Here is a 24685-nt window from a genome sequence, read left to right on the forward strand (position 1 = left end):
ATTATTTAAGTACAGATGATTCAGCAGTTATTCTCCTGTCATGACTTGAACATCTGGCAGAGAAATCAACATCTACTACATTTACATTTTTGTTCACAAAAAGAGGATGAAACCAGGCTTTATAACAGGATTAAGGCTTTATAATAAATAAATAATATAATATATAAATATAAATGAATAATATAATAAACCGTTTTTATTATAAAAATATAATTAAAAATGAAATAATAAACAGTGACATTTGTGTTAATTTATAAAAATCTCACATACTTTACATTACTTTCTCTTAACCAACCTGAGCCTTTTTAAACATTATCACATAAAAACCCTAAAGTTGTGACACTGCATTAGGCTTTCACACATTTATGTAGACATGAAGGAAGAGGAGTCGAACGACAAGGCGGCCAAAACAAGAAATCAGACTATTTTTCCATTTGAAGAACATCTGCAAAACAAATTCATCTTCTGAGACGTCTCCAGATTTATCCTCCCATCCAGCCACAGTGCATCTGACTGGAGTGTTCTTCTCTGGTGAAAGAGACAGGACGTGTACGCTTGAGTCTCCTGGTGAAATAGACACACATATACAGTTTATTAAGTCAAATGTAATCATGATTTTATAGCAAAATCGATCGAAAGTTGCTTTGGATCAATAAACAATCATTGCTTATGATCGGTCACTAGTTCCTTTATCAGTTCATTTAAAAGACACAGAGAACAATTTCAGATCTATGTTTATTTCATACAGATAGCAGCACATTTTACAGAAAAAGAACTGCAAGTGGATACAAATTCAGGAGTGTACGGATTTATAAAGCAAAAGACAAATATAGTTATGTTAACCTGTTGTTACTTCACACAGACTGAAAGGTATACTGATATATCCCGGTGAATTTTAGAGTAAGTTATATTCACAGCAAACAAACCAGAAGAGAAATGCATATGAAGAAAATAAACTGTAAAACAACTCGGACAACACAAACCGCCGCAGAGTGATGAAGGTACTCCGAGACTGCAGTCAAAACCATTTCACATACAGTACATACACCGAACTAACCATCAAAAGTAGGGTGATTTTTTTTTCTGCTCTGTACCTTGTTCTATTAACTCAAGACAACCAACAGACCAAACAAAATGGTGGAGCTGCATAGCAGTTCATGACACAAAGCTCAAACACATCTCTGCATTTGGATTAAACAATATGTTGACAAGACCGTTAAACATGGAATTCTAATAAATTTGTAACTTCTGGATTCTTTAAAAGCGCAACTAAAAACCAAAGGGTTTATCTAGTTAAAAAGGTACTTTAGAAGTAAGGGGGGACGGTTTTTTAAAAGGCACAAAAGTACTTTTAATAAAAATAGCACAATTCAACAAAACACATAATGTATGTATGCATAACATACTGAACGTTTTATATTGTTCTTATAATGATGGACTGCACAGAAATGCTCAGTTTTTGATCCGTTTCTGCTTTTTATCTCATATGACAAAGCCTTTCAACCAAAAAAAAACAAAAAAAACACTGATGCTCACAAAACTCAAATAATTCATCTAGAATGCAAGCTTTTGCTGCCATATACTAAAAATAAAAAAGAATTGTTTAATTGGTCCTTAATTAGATGTAGAGTGAAACTTCTATCTCTACACCATGAGGTAAAAACATTATTTCATTCTGAAATCAGTTACCATTTAGTTTGGACTTTGCAAATCAGCTTGTCTAAAAAAAAACACTCGTATTATTCCAGATCTTATTTGAATATTTGATCTTCATGTGGTCACAGATGTTCTGCTTCCTAACACAGTGACGGGACCAAAAAAATCTCTTTCTCCAAAAAAAATGCATGAAGTACTGCAGAAGGGACAGAAAATTCAATATTTTTGAAATGTACACAGTACATTTAGTAATTTCAGACTTACAAAAATACTGTATGTATGGCTCACTTAAAATGTTCAAAAAAAAAAAAAAGATTTTACTATAAAGAGCATAAAACACCAAACCAACAACACACAGAGGAAAACAATCTCACTACCACTACAGTGTTCTTTTTACAGAGTTTGTGGCAAGTGTTAAATACATCATTAAAATGAATGACTATACAATAATGGACAAATAAGGGAAACAAAGACAAATGAATTTTAAAGGAATTTACATTTCTATAAACAAAATGAATTTGCTTGATAACATTGTCGAAGCAAAAGGTGCTTTTGTAAATGAAAACGCTGATTTCTTATTTTAAATGAGGGGAAATATTTATGATTGTGGGGAATTTGTCCTCTAACTAAAGGAAAATTGACCAAAATGATCTCGCAGTCAGAGAAAATAAGCTGCTTACATTAGAGAAAGCTAGGAACTAAAAATAATATCAGTCCAAAAGTCGATATAACGATGGGTATTTATGTCGTTTTGTAAACAAAGTAGCACCACAACGCCAACGTGTTTAAAATGAACCCTGTACAACTTCATTTACCAAATTCAACATAAGAAATGAATGAAATGATGCGCCATCGATCTTTCACATTAATAAATCTTTCCAGTAGCTAGTGCCCAATTGAACGGTACATCTAATGTGTTTAATATATATATAAAAAAAAACCCACGAATTAAAACTCATGTAACATTGTACAAATATCAATTCACTATTTGTTCCTATTAAACACAAAACGCACACAGAGACACACAACGTACACACTACGTCATGGGCATGCATATCCTTAGCTCGGTGGAACATCCTGAAACTGACAGCGTGGCTAAATATCCCATCTAAACAGATCACTGCTTAGGACTTTGTGAACAAGGGCAATGAATAAGTAAAATTTCTTTTTGCGATCCAACATGAACACCTTCCGTTTTATTTTGTACTATATATTGGACACTAACTCAGTTTTAGGGCAGTCCACCAGGCTAGCTTACGTATGCATCGGACACATCATCCTTATGTAACCACGTACACGAGCGCTATAACATGTCCATGACAGGAATGACTAAAGATGGACCACTTCTTTAAAAAATATATTAGATGACAGTCAAAAATATGGTTCATACAAATATATACAGTAAATGTTATTATATAGAACGTACGGACCGAGACTAATGAGGACGCATCTAAAAAAAGCAGTAACCATGGCTCGTTATATAGGTTAATATCGACATGGACGATAAGTATGACTGAGCTAATACAAAATAGAGGATCTTTTGGGAAAGACTATAAAAAAGAGGCCAATATGGATACAAATGGGTTGAAAGCTAAAAAGCAGGTAACTCACTTCAAAACACGCAATAAAGTGCTAAACACACCATCTAAAAATTCAGACAATGAATTAGTCCAATGTATTACATCAGATCGACAACAGTTTTGTTAGATACCTTGTGTCAGTTTCTGTTAGACAGATGGAAGATGGTTAAGTAGAACAAGTGACGGAATTTGTCAACATGACAAATATCGCCGAAATATGAAATGCCGTGGCAGATCACAACACTGACTTGAAACATTTTATTGGCCCCAAATATTTGGTTCCATGATTATACCCATCTGTAACAGCCTACATAATCCATTCAATAAATATTAAAGGCTTTAAAAATTTAGATCCTTCAAGTTGCCCAAGTCACTTGTGTCTGAGTTCACGTAGACTTATCAAAGTAACATTTGTATGTGTTTTACTGTTCTAAGAAGTCCCTGGGAAGCGTCTTCCCTTGTTCCTCAAACTGTTCGAGTAGTTCATCGATCTTTTCGCTGAGGTTGTTGGACTGGTCTAGTAAACTGTGAATCTGTGCACTGGTCTGAAGCTGGTTCTGGTTGTGATCCGATCTGGGATGCCCCATGGTGACAAGTTGGTCTGGCAACACGGGACCAGGAGGGGTTAATAACGAACCACATTCTGGCAAACAGAACAAAAAATGAGTTTGGTGAGACTCTTAAAATACACTGATAATACTCTGATTCAATTTAAAGTGCATTTTTATTCTTTTTATTTAGATCAGGGGTGTCCGATCTTATCCGCAGACAGCTGGGGTGGGTGCAGGTTTTCATACAAATTAAGCCACACCAGATTCCACCTGTTAATTCGGTTGGTCAACAGACTGAAGTTTGGCTTCTGTTTGGTTGAAATGTAAACCTGCACCCACACTGACAGTTCATTAAATATTGGCACCACCATAAAGTGAACTTACCAGTGGGGAGTTCAAAAATAAATAGACCTGCTTGTCCTGGTTGTCCAGGCTGGTCTAGGGTTCCTCCTAAAGCTGTCTGAAAAAGTGACTCTGGAGCCGGCTGACTGGATGTGGCCGAGGAGCTCTGCAACCCTCCAATTGCCACTCCACCCTGCCCACTAAAAATGGCAGTTGCTGTAGCAGTCTGAGGTAACTCTTGAGTTCCTACACCACTTTGGAGTGCAGAAATGGCTGCCTGTGGCAAAAAAATATTAACAGTGCCTTGGTCTGTGGAAGGGACAGGGGCGCAGCTGCTAGCACTTGGGACAACCTGCATAGGCTGTTGGTCCTGAAAGAGTCCAGTCTGGCTTGTAGGCATACCAGCAGACGAGTGACCCACAACAGAGGTCTCATCTTGAAAAGACATAGGTTCAGCTGAATCTTGTGGAGACACGGTCACTACATTGGCTTGGGGGAAAAGAATCTGTGGACTTTGAGTTGACTGTGATGGCGAGACTGTAGACTGACTTGCTGAGTTGTCTGTGGTCATATTACCAGGGCTTGGAACCACCTGCATGGGTTGTTGGTCTTGAAAGATATTTTGGGGCAGTGCACTGCCACTTACGGGGCCTTGGTTCGGGGTACTGAACAAAAGAGTCTGAGGAAGGTCTTGAGGATTAACAGGAGAAGCACAGAACAGTAAGCTGGGCTGTGGTTGCTGTTGACCAGGATTTTGGGACATTGTAGAAATATTCTGAAACAGAGAAGCTTGCTGGGGTGGTGGTATTTGCTGAGACTGAGAAGAGTGCTGATCCATCGGAGTGGACAACTGGGCTTGTCCCCGAAAAAGCGACACTGATTGGGTTGCTGAGTTCGACGTTTCCATCGGAGTGAGAAAAGCTATTTGTTGCTGTTGTGGATTTTGGGAATTACTAGATGTTATTTGGCTGTGCAGTACACCCTGAGAAATGAACAGGGTAGTGGAGGGAGCCTGTTGCTCAGAAGATATGTTAGTGCTTGTCAGCATCGTCACTGTATTGGAAAATAAAGCAGGTTGGACCTGGGTAGCTTCAGAAGTGCCAAACAGCCCTGTTTGTGGTTCCTGTGTGTCAGTAATAGGTGTGTGAGTCTGAAACAGCTGCTGCGGAGGTGAGGTTTGGGAGGGTGACTGCTGAAGAAAGCCGGATGTCTGAATAGTCAGCAGCCCCCCAGCCTGTTGAAAAAGTGTTTGCTGCTGTGGCTGTGGGGATGAATTATGGAGAAAACTGTCAGAAGAGCCATCAATCTGTGCGGTGCTTTGATGCTCAGACATTTGATCCTGTTGTACTACAGGGAAACTTGGAGTGCACTGCATGGGAATCTGTGGCTGTAAGAGTTCTGTTTGTAACTGTTTCTGCAAGTTTTCCAAGACCTCTTGATGTTGTTGCTCTTGTTGAAGTTTCTCTAGATTCTGCTGATGCTGTTGTTGCAGATTATCAAGTACTTTCTGATGCTGAATATTCACCAAAGAGTTCTGTTGCTGAATGTTCCCAAGAACTTTCTGGTGTTGCAGGTTTTCCAGAACTTTCTGATGCGATTGTTGTTGCAGATTTCCAAGAGTCTGTTGCTGGAAGTTCTCCAAGACCTTTTGTTGCTGCTGCAAATTGTTTAAGACTGTTTGTTGATGCTGCAGATCGGCTAGAGCATTCTGATGCTGTTGCTGCAGATTCTGCAAAATATTATTTTCTTGTTGCTGCTGCTGTTGATTGGTCAAAGTGTTCTCATTGCCTCCAAGCCTTAAACTGTTCATGTTTTCCTGGACATGTTGCTGGAGGTTTTCAGCAGTGTGGTTTGAATCATAAAGCACAGAATTCAGTTGCTGTTCTTGCAATTCTCTAACAGCTCTTTCCAGCTGTGCTACCTCATCTTGAGGCAAAATGGTCTGAACCTGGGGTTGTTGGGAAGGGGGAGGCCTAGATTCCATCCCCACTACTACCATTCCTGTGCCATCTGGACTGTCGTCTTCCGGAGACAAAGTCTCAGGGGTTTCCCTCAAGAACTGCTGGGGGACCTGTGGGGGCACAGGCTGAAGAACTGTGGTGTCTTCTGACAAGGAGACTTGAAAAGATGGAGTAGAGGGGATATCCTGTTTCTGAATTGTTGTAAGGGGCTCTGGAGGTACGAACATTGTGGGCACTGATTGTTGACAGTCAACAGATGTTAGAGGCACAGGGCTAGGAAAGGATTTGCTACTTGTAGGAAGAATCGTGGAAATTTCCAAAATCTGTTGCTCTGTATTAAGGACCTCTGTAGGCTGGATAAATTACAAAAATGATAAGTTGAATTATTTATAAAGTAATATTCTCAATTTAATTATTGAAATTGAATGGCAGAAGTAATTTACAGTTCACCTTATAAATGTTAGACGTTGTCGAGTTGGTAGAGATTTCCATTGGAGTTACTTCTTCCCTTTTGACTATGGAGATCATTGGGGCCATCAAGGTACTGTTAAGACTATTGGTGCCAGTTTGCATTGCTGGAAACAAGTGATTTTTAAACAAATGAAGTAAGTAAACTTTTGATTAAGCCAAAGAATGCATACAATTATCATATTTCTGAATCTCACACCATTTATCTGCTCCTTAAACGTGCAAGGCTTCGGTGTTACTGACAATTCGGACTTCACAGGAACATCGACTTTTTCTGCATGACAAAAGAAAGTGTTAAGATGTTATCGTAATTGAATACGTGAGATATATCAGACAATCTGCTCGAAAAGGAACGTGCAGTAAATTATGGAACAGAACACAGTTGTTAACGCTGATAATCCAAATGATAGCCAATGGTTTTTATTTTACAGTAATCTAGTGCAGTTGTAATAAATTTCAGAATATCACTAAGTTTCATGTTCGCTTAATAAATTCTTGACAAACCTGGAAGAGGAGTATAGGTGAAAGGCTGTAGCTCGTGTGTTCGTCCTGCATTTGTTAACACGGAGATTCCAACCGATACAGGTGAGGTCACTGTCAGGTCATGATAAGGAGGAATCTTTACCACTAGGTGATTCTGTTGGAAATAAGAAAGTAAAAGAATCTTAATAAACACAAACCATTGTATAAGGAGTCGTGGTGACCCCTAACGGGAAAAGCCAAAAAGTAGAAGCAGAAGATTATAAAGGACAACTACACCTACTTGATGGAAAAGTTCCATGTCAATCTCTGCTTCAGCCTGCCACGAGCCGTCGTCTGGAACGAAATTAGAAACGGATTTGTTTTCATATTACGGGACGGAAAAAAATAGAGGATAGAAGATGACTGGGTTAGGAAAGACATTTCATATACCAGGAATCAACACCAGATACCTGTGGAAATTTCCTGAAAAATAACTTTGGTTCCCTTAAGGAAGTTTTTGCCAATAATGAAGACCTCCTCTCCTCCAGTCACTAAGCAGGTATGAAGACTCTTTTTGAGAATTTCAGGCACTCCAGCAGGTTGGGCTGTACAGTGGATAACAAAATCGATTAGCTATTAAACGACACACGAGCATTCATCTGAATGATTTAATAATGCACGAGTACACGATCTTGGAAAATTTCACAAACGTTTAAAAATACTCACTACAAAGGATCGGAGAAGAAAGGGTCTGCAGGGTGAGGAAAGAGCCGTCTGTTCTGGGGATGTTAACTCTGAACGCTAAACGTGCACGAGTGCTTTTCTTTTTAGAGCCAGCGACTCCTATTCGGGCTTCCACGTCCGCGTTCCTCAATTTCAGTATCCCGACACAATCCACTCTGTAAAGGGAAAAACGTACCCTGTATTAATTCCAGTAGTGCAGGATTCAAAAAAGATTCAACAAGAAATTATTCCAAAGAAAAAGAAATAAAGCAAGTAACAAAATAAGAAAACTCTTACGCTAAAGTCATGGAGTTGCTCGGCTCAAGGTTCACTTCGATCACCGTGGTCCCTTCGATATCTACCTCTTTACAGGCTGTTGTGTTACGTCCTGTAACTCTACATGCTTGATAGAAGCCGTGGGGTTTTACACGTCCGGCATCATTAGCCACAAACACTTGGAGAACAACAGGTTCATTCACACCTTCTAACTAGAAGAAGAAAACAGTACTGCCATGAACATTTATGTTCACATTTACTACACGTAAACCACACGTCACGTTTACCGCATTTACCACACGTCACATTTACCACACGTTCTACCACAGAAAGAAAAATAATTAGGTTACTCCTTACTTTGACCGTGGGGAAGCCTTGCTGTGTGCGGTCTTTAACAGATCCCCTGCTGCCCTCTGTAAGGTATCGTGCTCTGTGTTGTGTCTCAGGCTGTACCAGAATCTTTAGCTCTTTCCCCTCACTCTTTTGTGGATACTGTGTTGAAAGAATTCCACCTTTCTGGCTGCCAGACACCTCCAGGGTGCTACAGAAAAATAACAAAGGGCATCAGCTAACAAAACGAAATCTGGAAACTGATATACGCCCCTTGGAAACGGGCTCCCTCGGTCACAGTCTACACGTATGTCAATGTTTGTTTTATTAAATTATGATGATAAAAAAGACCCCAATATAACTGTAAGCTTCCACAGTCATCTTATATGTTATAACTTAAATGTTATGGAAGGTAACTGGGCCAAAGCAGTTAGATACAGGAAAGAAATACATGTAAGTAATTCTGAAGCTTGTGGCCAACAGACCCACAGACCATAAGACTATGAAATATTAAGAACTAAGAACTAATGAACTGATGCCTATTTCTAAAATGTTTGCGATTAGGTTCAGATGTCTGTTAACCAAAGCTGTCCTCAAGAGTCTAACCATTGAAACGAACTACTTTCAGAAGATTGCTCTGAACTGACTCTAAACCCGGACTCATAATTAAAGTTTAGTTCAACTGACACAACTGGCCGCGATCCAAACTCAGCTTAGACATCTTGTGATTTTAAAGAACTAAGCTGCAAAACATTTACACAGACATTTTACAGATAAGTTGTAAATTCAACTCGCCTCCCTTTGAGAGTTCCCTTTCCTTCAGAGCCGAGTTGTGAAAGTACAAAGTGTGGAGCTTTTGCACTGTCAGCATCAAACACATCCATGGTTGATTCATCCCTGGCTACAGGCTTCTGGCCTGGCCTCTGGCGTGGTGTTCGCTTACAGGATTTCCGAGGAACCTCGGTGTTGTCGTTATACGAACTGCTGCTCAGCATGCTAAAGTTTGATACGGAGTCGTCCATCCATATGCTGCCACTCTGCTCAGAGTCTGGGTTAAGCGTCACCTCATCCTGGCAGGACATGCGGCTGTCATCAAGCAGGTCTTCTGGAGGTGGCGAGATGTTAAGTACAGTGCGTCGCTTTGAGGGCGTCATCTGGCTTTGATGGACTGCTGCTCCAACAGCATCGTTCCCAGGAGTCCCACTGATACCAGAAGCCGAACCAGGCTCCGCTCCCAGCACCTCGACAGGGAGACAGTGGAGCCTGGAAGACTGCTCTGGAGCTGAAGTAGCACAGTGCATGCTGGGACAGGAAGAAGCACTGCTGTGCCCTCCAGGGGAGGATGAGACAACACAGGCGGTGGCTGCATCTGTAGTGTGCACATAAATAATAATTAATAATGCTTGTTACTACAAAACTGGCTAGCAGTCCCGATCAAGCAGTGCAATTTGTGCATGATTTTTGTCCTAACCCCTTAGGCCAATTTTTCCAAATTAAAAATATAGCAATAATATCAAGCCAATCATTTATAAAAAATCCATGATTTTTCTTTTCCTGTCTATCAATCAATGAATACATGTGTGTAAAGAAATGTCATATTCTATCATTACTGCATGTAATTCTATCATAAACTACAGTCTACAGCCTAAATGTTAAATAGATTAAATCCTGTGCCATGTAAACATGCGTAAGTCATACAGAGCATGTATATCGCATTACTAACCGCTGAACTGATCTACATAGCCTATCAAAAACAAATGGGCTCCAATTATAATTTTCAGATGTCAGCTAATGCATGCCAATCGGAGGATTTGGTTGGGACTGAGCATAGCCATGGAGACAGAATAAACAAGCTTCTGACCTACGAAGCAGAGAACTGCAGACCATTTTATAAGCAGACTCTCCCTGTTTCAGAGGGAACTCCCTGGAATAAAAACGACAAATGACAGCAAAAGAGCAGTAAGTGCTGGTCAAAGGTCAGCCAATGTCAATATCAGCAAATTTTGGTCAATGAGTCATTTTGTGCACAAATCAATGCTGGTGTTAACCAGAGCACATGGTACCAAAAACAAATTTTGGTAAAATAAAATTAAAAATTAAAAAAATTAAAAATAAAAAAATTCACAGAGCCAGCAGTGTCTCATTAATACTCGCAGTTTTTACTTTGATTCATCATCTTATATTTGGTACACACAAAATGTATTGCCCCAAAACAGATCCTTTTATGCACAGCCCCATTTTATGCTCAGATTCCTGTCAAAGCAGCTGAGCAGGAACTTAATAATCAATAATCAATAAGTAAATAACCCTCCACCACTGACTAATATCTTAGTGCTTAGTAGAAGGGAGAAGAGCAGAAGAAAAAAAAAAATAGGTTTCTCAAATAAAATGCTTAATAATGCATTTTATGGCAAAACACTCCAGACTTTTTCTTAATGATTTCTAACAGTTAAAACAGTCAATGGCAGTAAGTGTTAGTAGAGTCTTCTGGGGTCACGTTAACTACAACATGCTTTTGGTGGGCACGTGCCAGAAAGTGAACTCCTGTTCACTGAGAGCAATAACAGGAAATTCTTTAAACATTTTAGTGGTTTTATTGGAAACAACTAAATCTGGTTGTATCGTGAACAGTGCATTGACACGTTTCCACCAAAAAATTACAAGCACCTGATAAAAGATACAGTCCTTGGAAATAAAACAGCAATGGAATGCAGATGGAGAAAATACTGTTTGGAATCAGTATTAAAAGCAATGTTCTAAACCTGGAGGTATGGACTGGCAAAATAAATCAAGACCAAAGCAGAACACTACAAGTGCAAATTAGGTCTCGTGCATGCATGTGTAAAAAAAAAAAAAAAAAAAAGGCAGCGGTGAAATAAATCAAGATTGATTAAGGGGAGAAAATTGAATGAGTCACGATTTTTTTAGGGCAACAAAAGAGAAGATGGTTGAAGGAAAATTTGTAGGAAAAGCACCTACCTGAGGCCACAGCGGCAGAAGGAAGAGGACCAGCCTCTCCACCACTCTTCTGACTCATGTTGTGGCTGTCCTGTGAGGCTAGAGGAAGCTGAAGTTCTTTAGGCAGGAGGTCATACACTGACTCTGAAATGTGCAAAATATGAATATAAGCAAGTAAGAGAGAGTACGTCAGGAAGTGTATTTGTGTATTTGCTGCATAGAGTGTCCGGTTTTGACAAAATGTACTTTTTCTCCACTCATAAAATCGTTAGGTAACCTCATAAACAATACATTAGATATTTGCTCATCTCTGAAACCTAAACTGGGGATAAATCTGAGAATTTCATTCCTCCTGTTTATATCAGCTTAATGTTCAGTACATTAAACTTCTTAAGTTTGTGGTACTTTTTTTATAAAGCTAAAAAATAAAAGGGAAACAGCAGCTAAGAATCCACAAACTGTCCTCAGACTCCTCCACTTCGTTTTTGATTTGACTACCAAAGCATCCAGCACATTTCCAGAATTGTTCACACCACAAGACCACTTAGCGGCAGTCATTTACGGCATTTGGCACGATTTCTCTGCTTTCTGCTGTTGACTAATAAAAGTCTTCCCCTTCATGAAGCCCTCATCTAAATGACTAAGTTCATTTGAGCTTTGCTGAACCCACGCTGATGCCATGCAGTGAGTCAGAAGATAACCTATTGACAGAGGTTAAACTTCATGTGAGTGTATAACAAGTAAGCTAGCCAAAAAGGATCTGAACAGTTTTTGTCTACACTGTTGTGTTGTTGTCTAATATCACAGCAACCAACATGAAATGAGAGACATCAATTCAGCCCATTCAACATAGATAACAGCATTACTTTACTAGACAACTATCTACTTTAACTTTAAGCTACCTTAAGATGAATTACCATCCTGCTTCTTATCTCCCAGGCTCCTAGTCTAACTTTAAACAAAACAAAAACACAAAAGAACACAATACTTGCTTGAAGGCTAAGTGTCAATTCAAACATGTCACATTTTCACCTACCCTACTTCCTGACCAAATACTGTTCATTTCCTGATGGAAAAAGAGTTCTCACAAATACATGCACACACACACACACTGTGTGAAAACCACACTTACACACACACTTTCCTCAACGTCTGTACATCATACATCCTTATTAGCGGCCGAGCCCCTAAGGGCCGAACTCTACAATCGTTCTTGACTAGAAACAAATAAGGCAGATGAGGATATTGAAACTGTAGAGAAACCACCAACATAAAACTACTAAAATAAAACACAAAATAACATTAATAATAAGCATTATTGTACGACCAAAAGCATAAGCTTCCAAACGATAAGAGACTCCATTTTATAACTGATGGATGTTCTGTTCTGACTAAAGAGAGCATCCGGTGCGATCCGTGTACTGCTCAATTTAAATTATTTTCTGCCCAGAAATTAGAAAATGAACAGCATTTGTAATCTTTAGTGATATTGGCATTTAGATCATAAATGTGAATTGTATATTATGTATAATCCACTACATGATTAATAATACATACATTATACACCAATCAGCCATAACATTAAATTCAGCTGCCTATTATTGTATAGGTCACTTGTATACCAACAAAACCGCTTTGACCTGTCAAGGCATGGACTTCACAAAACCTCCGAAGGTGCGCTTTGGTATCTGACATTAAGATGTTAGGAGTTTGTATAGTGATGTACCAGACTGTCCAGCACACACCACAGATGCTTGATCAGACTGAGATCTGGGGAAACTGGAGGCCAAATCAACACCTTGAACTCTTTCTCTAACACATATGCATCTGGTCTTCCAAAGATTGCTCCATGGACCAGTTCTGATGTGCAGTTCTAATGGAGCTTTGAGTGGTGCACAGGAGACAGCAGAGGCACTATGTAGCCCACATTATGGGGCTTTTTACACCTGGTCACTTCATGCGTTTTCTGTGATCCGATGGTAAAAAGACCAGGTCTAAATGTTTAGACCAGGTCTAAATGCCCTCTGAAACATTTTGGAGACGGATATAAATCCGACGGTACAAACCCCTTCAGGAGGTGGTCTGGGACGCGTTTCAGATGAAACTGGACAGGTGTAAATGAATGTGGTTGTTCAAGCCACATAAGTCAGCGCTATACTCCTCCCAAACAGAAGTACGTCACTCGCAGGTGAGTCACGAGTCCTGCATCGAGCCAGAAACAAATAAATGTAAACGCTGTTTTTTTGTAGCATAAACGTCGTAACAAGTTTTTCCGTCTTCTTTTTGATTGCGTTCTGAAAACCGCACACACCAAAGTGTGTTCCATTTCAATTACCCCGGAAATGAGGTAAAATATATTAGCATTTTGGGCGGGAGTAGAAAGATCGGATCGATATCCGATTCGTCGATTCGCGTTATGTGGCCTAATGTAAACGGAACAGTTTTAACAAATCAGATAGATATCGGATCAGAGACAACACGTGAAGTGACCAGGTGTAAAAAGACCCTGTGACACAGTATGATCAGCATTAACATTTTCAGCAGTTTGTTCTACAGAAACTCTTATGTGAGATTGAACAAAACAATCATGTCACTGTAAGAAGATCCATCAGTCGTTCTAATGTTATGGCTGATCGGCATAAATACGTCAAGCAATACATGTCAAGACTTGTGCAGTTGATTCCCACTTGTGCCTTGCTTTGACAAATAAAAATAAAGAAATAAATAAAAAAAAATAAAGCAGACTTCAAATGTGTCAGATTTGCTAACAGCAAAATACAATGTACAGAAGTTGTAGTGAAGCTCAGGAAAATGTGTTTAAACTCAAATAACTAAACTCACCGTTCTAATAGGACAACTCCCTTATTTTGGTGAACAGTTGTGTCCACTTCAGACTGGGTCCTTGTGAGGGTCAAACATACAGCGTTGCTGGTCTTTGTGGGATAGCGTAGTAGACTGTAGGTACTGGGATGGCAGGAGGACATGAGCGTGTTTCCAATGTGCAAATCATATATAATCACAACCATTTAAAGGAACATAATACATTTATTATTCAATGACTTAATAGTTTAAATGACACCTTCATGAAGACTTACGGAATAGAACGCACGCTTTTGACATAATTTAGAGAATCGTTCTAATAATTACCCCATTGCAGTATTAATTCATTCATTCCACAGTAATTGCTTTTTTCTGATCTGCCCCAAGATTTGAAGCCAATTTCTGGAACACTGGGAACACGCTGGTCCATTGCAGAACACCATTCACACACTCATTCACACCCGAGGCAATTTATGCACCCTGAGTGATGGAAAGTGGACAGACGAGACTGTAGAGCTGTTCACATCAGGCATTATGAACACAACTTGTGATCGGATTCATGCATGGAAAAAGGCTGCCACTCATTTATTTACCAAGTCTTCTGCTGCATTTCTTTCCAGGCCCACGAAATGTCCCACGAAATGTCCCACGAATCGTATCTTATAACTGTACACACCTCTTCATACATTTTAATCAAGTGGTCTGCTAATGAAACACCTAAATGAATAAGAGATGAGACGATAAGACAGCTGAAAGCTCTACCACTAGCCCATTAGCTCTAACGGGAATTTCCTGACAGTCTCACAATGATTACATGGTTTCTGGTCAGGATCCTGATGCAACTGCTTAGTTAAGTCAATCTTTGCTGTCCAGGATGCACCAAGATGTAGATGTGATGTGGTCATAGGAGTCCCAGATCACCTCTGAATGTGATTTGCATGATTAGATCGCAATGAATCTCTGAGACAAATTTGTTCCTATACTTCGTGTTGTCCACTTGTGAGCCGATCACACAAGATACACTTTAATGCCAGGTGTGAATGGGGCCTTCGCATTGCCAGTCTGCCAACCTGTGTATTTTTCTTAGCAGTTGTGTGGAAACTGAAGAACCCAATGGAAACGGTCATGAACACAGAGAGAACATGTGAAATCTCACACAGACAGTAACCCAAACTCAGGATCAAACCCAGTTCCCAAGAGCTGTGAAGTAATACTGAGTCCACTGTGCCACCATGTAGTATTAACACTAATAAATGAGTGGTTTTGTGCTACATCATGATGCAGGCATTAAGTTGCTCATTACACGATACCTCCAGACACATAAATGTTTTAGTATCTGTCATCTTCTGGAGATATGTAAATTTACCCTTTTCTATATCTTGTTTATGCTGTAAACCAAAATCTAAGCAAAAGCATTTCACTGCCAAAATAAAAAGGGTTGCAAACAATCACCATTCCAGATTTTTTTAATTACTGTTTGCTAAAACTGTTATAATATATATTTCAAATAGCAAAAACATTTTTAAAGTCACAGAGACAATCAAAAATTCAATTAATTCAGAGACAAAATCGATCAATTTGCTGAAATGGCACAAGGATTACAGAATAATCCAATTCTGCTCAGTCTGCATTTTTCTTCTCTCCTGATGCAAAGGATTCATACAGATTCAAACAGCATTTGTACTCATCTTTCATCTAGTCACCCAGGACCCAAACACTCAAATGTATTATGCCCCGTTTCCACCAAAAAAAGAACCCGGGTGCTGGTTCAGAGCTAGTGCTGGTTCAGAGCTAGTGCTGGTGCTGTTTCAAAGTTGGTTCCACTGGTGAACCTTCTAAGAACCGGTTTGTCTTTCCATCGGTTAGAGAGCATCACAGAGCCGAGTGTGACGTCACTGTATACGTGTCACGTTACACAGCAACATTATCGCAGCAGCGACAAACACAACATCAACAATGGTGGATGTTGCTTTACTGTTAATGCTCATGGCTTTGTGAACGTACATTAACACCCAAACACGGTGAATCCAACGTGTACGTGCAGCTCCATGTAATCTGTATAAACGGAGGTTGTAATCGAGAAAGTACATAACGTTATTTTATCATTAACAAAGAAACAACATTAACATTAACAAAGTTAGCCTTAGCATGTAGCTACTTACTATCATGTGTGCTGATAATGTATCATATCGCGGTAAAGTAAAAGTGTATTAAACATCAGTATACTTAAGGTACATGATCAAATGCGCTAACAGTAGCCCCACCCCCAGGCACTAACAGTAGCCCCGCCCACAGCCCCTGACACAAGCGGTTCTTACGTCTAGACCAGCAGCGTTTTGGTGCTACTTAAGAACCACTTTTCCTGGTTCGGAGCCGGTGGTTTGGCTGTCGGAAAAGAAAGAACTGGTTCTGAATTAGGCTCCGAACCAGCACTCAAACTGCCTCGGTGGAAAAGGGGCATTAGAGAGCTACAGGGTTATAATGTTCCAAAACAGTTTAATATGACAAGTAAACACATCGGGAAGAGTAGATTTATAGAGGGGTAGCGGATGCTTCCTTAAATAGACAGAGGATTGTGGTTTGCTTGTTGAACTCATAACACAAGCTTGGAAACAGATGAAGAGGTGGATACAGAAATTAAGCGATCAGAGACATGGGCAACTGAGTGTAGCTAAAATGTTCCAGGGTCTCTGGTTTGAGCAAGAGGTTGGTTACTGTCTGTATTGAGCTGCTCTTTATGTTCTCTCTGTGCCAGTCTGGGTTCGCAGATTTCATCCCACCTCCTAAAGACATGAGGCAGACACTCAACACTGCTTGTAGGTATATACGAGTGTGTGTGCCTGATGCCCTGCAATAAAGCCAACTTGGACCTTAGCATGTTAAAGCAGTTACAGAAGACAGAAAGATGGATGTATGTATGGATGGATGGATGGATGGCTAAAATGCTCCATCATCTAGCTGTACACATGCAGTATCATATTTCCTCAATGTAATTTCAGGTTCAGCTACATGACTTAAACAAACTTAATGTCAATTATCAGCTAATCTAATACGCAACACATAACATCTCAAAAAGTAATTCCTTTAATGCCATTCTGACATATCACATGGACCCAAGATCTAGTTAAGACTTCATTACAGTCCTTGTAAAATGGCTCGAGAGCTGTGATTTCATTCTGCATGTCGATGGATTTCCTTTTATAAACAGGAAGTCTGAGTGACAGCGTGCTCATGTGCTTGACATGACAGTACATAGCGTTGAGATATGACACACGCCTCCCAAATCTAAAGAAAAAGAGAACTAGCTAAACAAACAGTGAAGAGTTTTGAGAGAGTCCCAGAACTATGACTCAGTCGAGTGTCAGCAGCACTGATGAGGACAGAGAGCGACACGGTCATTATCACGAGACACACGACGTCTCTGAACCGTAGACAGAATTATATTATTGATTACTCTTCCTGATGGAGAAAAAACGAATGGGGTATAAAGACTGAGTCACGTTCTCAAAAACATTAGAGGTTGCAAAATATATTGCATGAGCAAGAGTTATGGTAAAGTGACTATCACATTTAATCAAAGGTAATCAGTGCTTTTACACAACAGCTCTAAAATAAGAAATATTTGGTTTGTTTTGCTCTGGCAATAAAAATAATTCCCATAGAAGCTACAGCTGGAGAAAACACCACATGACTGACAGCTGAAAGTAAGTAAAGTAGTGGCTTCAGTGTAATGAACTGTTCCTAAAATTATACAAATTGTGAAACATACCAGTGATATCATAGTAAATATATACCATCAAATCACTGGACCTGAGTAATAAATAAATGTAATAAATAAATAAGTGTATAGTTGTATAGTATAAGTGTGAAACGCATAAACTCCAACCATTTCTCTCTCAATAACGACACGGTATATAAAGGGAATATTAATGTTAAGTATGAGACACCAATGCTGCGTCCAGAGGGACACACAGACACACAGAGACACAGGGACATTTATCTACACATCATTGCTCAGGATGGACACAGAGACAAATTTAATCGTTTTCCCCAGAAGTGACAAAATGTACAATTAAAACCAGGGTTTTAAAAATGTCTCTCACGCCACTTGTGTTTCCCTCCAAACAGCCACACTAGCTGTGTTCAGTGCTGTGTTCAGTGTCTCTGAGGTGATACACTGCTGTAGAGCTTCCACAAGTCACAGACTGAAACTAACAAGTCTGCAGTCTGAATAGTTTCTTATTCACAAACACACGTCTTTAACTAACAATCAACACACTTTCGTGCTCAAGGTTAAATAATAAACAGAAGTCCTTGAGCTCGGTGAAGGACGACAGAGCTGGTGAGAAGTGGTCACTAAAACTAACTGCACTGAAGTGTAAGAAAACACACACACACACACCGCCACCAACAGGCAACACACACACACACACACCGCCACCAACAGGCAACACACACACCGCCACCAACAGGCAACACACACACACACACCGCCACCAACAGGCAACACACACACCGCCACCAACAGGCAACACACACACACCGCCACCAACAGGCAACACACACACACACACCGCCACCAACAGGCAACACACACACCCACCGCCACCAACAGGCAACACACACACACACCGCCACCAACAGGCAACACACACACACACCGCCACCAACAGGCAACACACACACACACCGCCACCAACAGGCAACACACACACACACACCGCCACCAACAGGCAACACACACACACACACCGCCACCAACAGGCAACACACACACACACACACACACCGCCACCAACAGGCAACACACACACACACACCGCCACCAACAGGCAACACACACACACACCGCCACCAACAGGCAACACACACACACACACACACACACACACACCCCGCCAACAACAGGCAACACACACACCCCCCGCTAACAACAGGCAGCACACACACCCCGCTACCACCAACAGGCAACACACACACACCGCCACCAACAGGCAACACACACAACCACATACACACGCGCGCACGCACTGCCTGGCTACAGAGAGCTAGCAGGCTAACTAGCTGCTCACAGAAGCTAAATATTACCATAGTAACACGTTCCTAAATGGTTTATTCTGTCACGAACAGACGGAGTAATGAAATATCTGGCTTACCTTTGGAATACAGAGATTTGGGTGAATTGAGGTCGATATCCGTGTTTAGAAGAGCTATGAAATCAGAAGGCATACTAAGTTAGCGAGGTTAGCTGTGTGGCTAGCGCTGTGACAGAGCTAACAGCTAGCTGTGTCGTTAGCTGTGTGGCTAACGCTGTGACAGAGCTAACAGTTAGCCGTGTAGCTAACGCTGTGACAGAGCTAACAGTTAGCCGTGTAGCTAACGCTGTGACAGAGCTAACAGTTAGCCGTGTAGCTAACGCTGTGACAGAGCTAACAGTTAGCCGTGTAGCTAACGCTGTGACAGAGCTAACAGTTAGCCGTGTAGCTAACGCTGTGACAGAGCTAACAGTTAGCCGTGTAGCTAACGCTGTGACAGAGCTAACAGCTTCTCTCACTCCTCCAAGCTGAGACTCAATGGACAAGTGGCTACGGAGGCCACGCTACAGAAGCGAGGCCACTGGTTCAGGCATAAATAAAGTCCGTGACTCCATTAGAAACGGACTGCAGACATCTGCGTTTATTTACTACCCCGAAACGAGCGCGTTTCTCTTCACCCATCTGACTAGCTAGTTAGCCATAACAGCCGTTTCCTGACGACTCCGCCCCCTTCGCGCGCATGCGCACCGGCTCTGACTCTGAAATGCAGATGTTTTAACCTATACACATGTTTTATGTATGTAAAAGATTATGACTTTTTAATATTCAGATTAATCTGCGATGTTCTCATTTGCATCCATAAAACAAAGCTTCTAGAGGACATCAAAAGGCATATTAGTGTATTTCACTGTATGTGTCTTTAGACTGTAAAGCATAATAAATGCTACTGTGTTTATTCTCTCTTTTAAACTGTTTCTGTAAATAAATAGTGTTTATTGTTTCATCCAAGTTCATCACACACATTAGTTACGAAACGAACACAACTAGCACATGTCGTGTTGTGTTTTATGTTTCTATTGAGAAGCACTGGGACACCAGTTCATGTAAATCATTAGATCTGTGTGATTTTTATTATTTTTCTGCATTGCACTGCTGCCAAGTAATTGGCTTATAATAAAACAGCATGAATAAAGGTGTTCCTAATAAAATGGACAGTGAGTGTATGTGACATCTAAATCTCTATTAGCTCAGGTTTGTACCCAACATTTTATAAGCCTATTTCCACAGAGTCAGACATGTCTCTTGTTATTAGTTCTTATTTCATATAATCTAAAGGCTCAGTATTATATTTACTACCAGAGTTAATGACGTATGCTTTGCCCCACCTTAAATAGCTAAACAGGCCTTTATTTTCATGTCCAAAATTCTTCTTTATCCTTTTGCTGGGTCCTTTTTTAATTTCTTTCCTTTGTACAAGATTTGTAACAGATGGCAGCTGCATTTTTTTCCTTTGTCTTTCTTTGCCATTGTACTGTGCATGCTGCAAAGACAAGGGATATGTGGATGTGACTGCATGTATAAAGAGGGGAAATCAGGAGAGGGAGAGGGAGAGAGAGAGAGCGAGAAAAAAGAGAGAGGGATCATGACGAAGGAGGCTACGCCTCACACTTCCCCTCCCTTCTCTGTCTGCAGCGCCAGACAGCATTGCACCGGCTGCTGTGTAGGCTGAATGGAGGCTCAGGCAGACTCCAGTGCTGCAGGTAAGAGACACCCTTTTTGTCCTAACACAGCTGGGCATGTGGCTGTGCAGACACAATAAATGGAAGAGCATATAGGCTGTTATGCATATAGGCTCTTTTTTTTTATTATTGTTCCTTGCGCATGAGACAGACATGCAGAAAAAGCCAGCATTCAGACTGTTTGGTTCAGTGACATGGACAGCTGGTGTACATACTTATGAACTGATTCTGAAAAGGTGAATATGGTTAAATGGTTGTGGTGGTGTATTTAACACCCACTATTAACAAAATAAAAATGATGTCAAATTCTCTCTCACTGTATGGCTCACTCTATCTATCTATCTATCTATCTATCTATCTATCTATCTATCTATGGTCTACAGTAGGTACGGTAGATACAGAACTGGGTGCTTTGTTAAAATCATTAATGGCCGACTACACGGTATCCTACTTTGTGTGTGGGTTGTGTGAGGGGGTAATGTATTATAATGAGAGATTTGGGGTAGAGGAAGGATGCTCTGCACACTGCAGAGAAATAAAGCAGTCATAGTAACACAGTCTTGATAAATAGCTGCCCCACTCATGCAGCAGATGTAGTTTCTCCGAGAGCAGAGCAGAAAAAAGGAGGAGTCCTTGAACCAAATGGATCTGTTTTCTCCCATAAGAGTAGTAATAGTTCAAATGAAACAGAACACCTGTCTGTTGTGGTATTTGCCCCAAAGCAATCAATAGCCAGTGGTCAATTGTATCACCTCATTGTGAAACAGAGATATATCATGTTTCTTAATTCTGGAAAGCAAGTGCAGACATTCACTACAGGAATGCTGCTGGAAATGCTCTCAACCACCAACAAATGGTTATGTTCTGCTCAGTAATTCCTAAATAAGCATTTCAGTTGTTTTTTTCCTCTTCAGAGCTCAACAGACAGAAAGACTTTCAGAAACTTCTCAAGTCATCCAGCTCTGCCAGTCTCACTACTGAGGTGTCTCACAATGCTGCAGGAGAGCACGTCGGGACCCCCGGGCACCACTGCAGCCAGGTCCTGACCGCAGAGAGACGGCGTAAGTGGGAGTGTCCAACAGAGGCCACAAAACTCCAATCAGAGTGAAAGAATATTCTAATCTAGCTTTAACACCTAGGTGGATTTGAGGGAATATATGTTTAATAAATCTACAGCTTTCTCCTAAAGTAATATTATCAACTCCATGATTACAAAGTCGATCACGAGAAGCACACTGAACATTCTTTTCATCTGTGTTTTAACTGATTATTGTTAGTGATCCATGTTAGTGTTACTAGTCATGGTTTCTCACTGATCCTTGGTGTCTCATCATCCTTCAGAACCACTGAGCAGTGTGTCGTCTCTAGAGGTTCACTTTGATCTGCTGGACCTGACAGAGCTGACTGACATGTCTGATCAAGAGCTCGGAGAAGTGTTCGCTGATTCAGATGAAGAGAATCACAACGAATTGCCAGCAAGTGAGTTTTACGTTACAATGTACAATTTCGAATGGAAATTTAGATAGCAATTATATTATATTATATATACTTATTTAATTTAGTTTGGCATGTATACCATTTGTGAAAATTATAACTCATGATAAAATGCAAAGGCCAATGTTTGGCAATGATTTTACACATTGTGAGTACAAACACTTTTTTTCTAAATATCTTAGTTAGGTTTTCTTGTTTCTTCACAAATCTGCTTACTATTTCCCACCCAAAAATTTTGCTTTGTGTCAGAGACAAAAAAAAAAAAAAAAAGACAGAGACAAGATTTGTGTTTTGAGATCACGGCTTTTCTTGTTTAGCTGATGTTACACAATCAAGTCCTTCAGGGTTTTGGTTCATCAGCTAATCAGTAACTGGAGTAGCTGATGATGGAAACAGAGAAAAAAAAAAGAAAAACCCAAATCTCTGTAGATCTCTGGCCTAAATTTGACATGCCTGGGAAAATTAATCAGCCCTAATATAAAGTCCAACACATGGAAAATGATAAAAGAATAACCTGAAACGTGTTCTCTGGGTTTGTTCATCCGTCAGATCATCAGCCACCATTGCCTCGTTTCCCTCATGGCGGTTACGTCCGATCGCCCTCCTGGACCCGTGGGTGCAAAGGAGAGCAGCAACCCAGAGACAGGAAGCATCACAGCGACTCAGAGAACACTGAGCCTTTGCTAAAGATTGAACGTTCCCAATCGCAGCAGCCCTGAGCCACGGTCAGCTTCGTGGGCTCGGAGAGGACACACCGTCCTTGTCTGGAGGATGAAGGTTTCTTCCCAAGGAAGCAATGAGGGATCTCTGAAAGGGCACAGAGACCCCTGCTCAAGATACAGCGATCATTCTGCCTACACGAGGCAAACTGAGCCAATAGACAACATCGAATGGTGAGAGAAGAGTGGGCTCTTCAGGAAATGCTAAATTTCTCCTCTAACCAGCATTCCATGGGAAGTGTATCAGTGATACAGTTTTCAACATAGCTATGTGACAAACTGGCAGCATGACCTCATGAAGTTTTCTGGCACATTCTGTGTCTTTAAAGATCATATTAATGGAGATGAACTGACGTAAGGGGCTGTCAGGGAGTGATATGTTAATGAGTGAGGAAATTCATCAACAACAAGTTTGTTCTACATGTAGGACAAAAACCCTCACCTGCATTAACATAGACACGCTCCTGAAAGAATGAGAGAAAATTAGGAAGAGCAACCAGGCTTTATGACTAAACATCAAAGCAATTCTATTTTTCATCCAAATATTCCCACTTATACTCCTCTAAGCGTTTTGAGTTCTAATTTAAAGATTAAATGAACAACATGCCGTTCAATCGTGTGAAACTTTTTCACATGAGAATTTATAAAACAGTCCGACAGCTACAGCTTATTACAGGGTTAAATGTTACGCATGTTCTAAACAGGGTATGACATTGTACATGAAGAAACGATGACAGGAAAACAGTCAAACCAACTTAAATGAATAAAATGTGGAGAAAATGAAACACTGCGAATGTTGTTACTTTATATGTGAAATTAAATGCCAGAGATCACACAGAGTTGTTTTTAGTATGAATAATACACACAAATGGGTGACAAGAGAAAGGAAAAAGCACAATGGTGTGAGGTTGTAATACACCCTGAATGAGATTTCAGTCCAGCACAGGGCACTTCACCGCACACACACACAGACACACACACGTACACACACACACACTCTCTCACCAACACAAACAATCACACAAACACAACTGTAATATGATGCGAGCACTACGCAATGTCATGAATTTTTAGGTGTAACCAAGACAGCAGTAAAGTGTTTGTAAAGAGAGAGAGAGAGAGAGAGAGAGAGAGAGAGAGAGAGAGAGAGAGAGAGAGAGACAGAGAGAGAGAGACAGAGAGACAGAGAGACAGAGAGAGACAGAGAGAGCGAGCGAGCAGGATACACTCAAGAATGAAATTATACCAAAAGGAATAAAGAGAATTCTTCGTATTTGGTAAACAAGGTGAACTGTAGACAATTGTAACTTACAGTAACAGTATTTAACAGAACTTAACATAATGCTTGAAAGGTGTCTGCTTTATATTATATTTAAAGGTTATTATATTAGCTACATCAGGACCCCCACATTTAGATGTAGCTGAGCTTCAACACATTAAATTGATGGTAATAGAAATTATAGTATGACAACGACAACATCAACAACAACAACAATAATAATAATAATCACACTTCGGGGGTTAAGGTGGTCCCCCACCCTGTGCTCTGATTCCCGGGGATAGACTCCAG

General features: G+C 40.4%; 2 protein-coding genes across 5 annotated transcripts; one reads left to right on the forward strand and one right to left on the reverse strand.

The window, feature by feature from the left end:
- Positions 1 to 721: 721 nt before the first annotated feature.
- nfat5a (nuclear factor of activated T cells 5a) lies at positions 722 to 19878 on the reverse strand. 4 transcript variants are annotated; one of them, XM_060886173.1, is made up of 14 exons: positions 19284 to 19878; positions 14149 to 14271; positions 11329 to 11451; positions 9145 to 9718; positions 8377 to 8560; positions 8041 to 8231; positions 7747 to 7919; positions 7491 to 7625; positions 7322 to 7374; positions 7063 to 7195; positions 6758 to 6832; positions 6541 to 6665; positions 4172 to 6443; positions 722 to 3879 (listed from the first exon to the last, which is right to left on the reverse strand). In XM_060886173.1, the coding sequence occupies exons 3-14, from the start codon at positions 11384 to 11386 to the stop codon at positions 3659 to 3661; spliced, it is 4194 nt and encodes a 1397-aa protein (XP_060742156.1). In that variant the 5' UTR covers positions 11387 to 11451; positions 14149 to 14271; positions 19284 to 19878; the 3' UTR covers positions 722 to 3658. The 4 variants fall into 4 exon arrangements, with proteins under 4 accessions (XP_060742156.1, XP_060742153.1, XP_060742155.1 ...); XM_060886170.1 differs by lacking the exon at positions 14149 to 14271; XM_060886172.1 differs by lacking the exon at positions 19284 to 19878 and having other exon boundaries at positions 14149 to 15684.
- A 976-nt stretch (positions 19879 to 20854) lies between these two features.
- On the forward strand, positions 20855 to 24092 carry dbndd1 (dysbindin domain containing 1). Its single transcript, XM_060886840.1, has 4 exons — positions 20855 to 20923; positions 21817 to 21963; positions 22244 to 22381; positions 22946 to 24092. The coding sequence occupies exons 1-4, from the start codon at positions 20893 to 20895 to the stop codon at positions 23113 to 23115; spliced, it is 486 nt and encodes a 161-aa protein (XP_060742823.1). The 5' UTR covers positions 20855 to 20892; the 3' UTR covers positions 23116 to 24092.
- The last annotated feature ends 593 nt before the right edge of the window (positions 24093 to 24685 follow it).

Source organism: Tachysurus vachellii, chromosome 14 (assembly GCF_030014155.1).
Source record: "Tachysurus vachellii isolate PV-2020 chromosome 14, HZAU_Pvac_v1, whole genome shotgun sequence".
NCBI classification, from domain to species: domain Eukaryota; kingdom Metazoa; phylum Chordata; class Actinopteri; order Siluriformes; family Bagridae; genus Tachysurus; species Tachysurus vachellii.

Coding starts and splice junctions, on each gene's coding strand:
- nfat5a (XM_060886170.1), bottom strand. CDS start 19,356: ATGCCTTCTGATTTCATAGCTCTTCTAAACACGGATATCGACCTCAAT. Junction 8,561..9,144: donor AAGGGAACTCTCAAAGGGAG/GCGAGTTGAATT, acceptor ATTTTTCTGTAG/CACCCTGGAGGTGTCTGGCA. Junction 6,444..6,540: donor CAACGTCTAACATTTATAAG/GTGAACTGTAAA, acceptor TAATTTATCCAG/CCTACAGAGGTCCTTAATAC.
- dbndd1 (XM_060886840.1), top strand. CDS start 20,893: ATGGAGGCTCAGGCAGACTCCAGTGCTGCAG. Junction 20,924..21,816: donor GGCAGACTCCAGTGCTGCAG/GTAAGAGACACC, acceptor TTTCCTCTTCAG/AGCTCAACAGACAGAAAGAC. Junction 21,964..22,243: donor CCTGACCGCAGAGAGACGGC/GTAAGTGGGAGT, acceptor ATCATCCTTCAG/AACCACTGAGCAGTGTGTCG.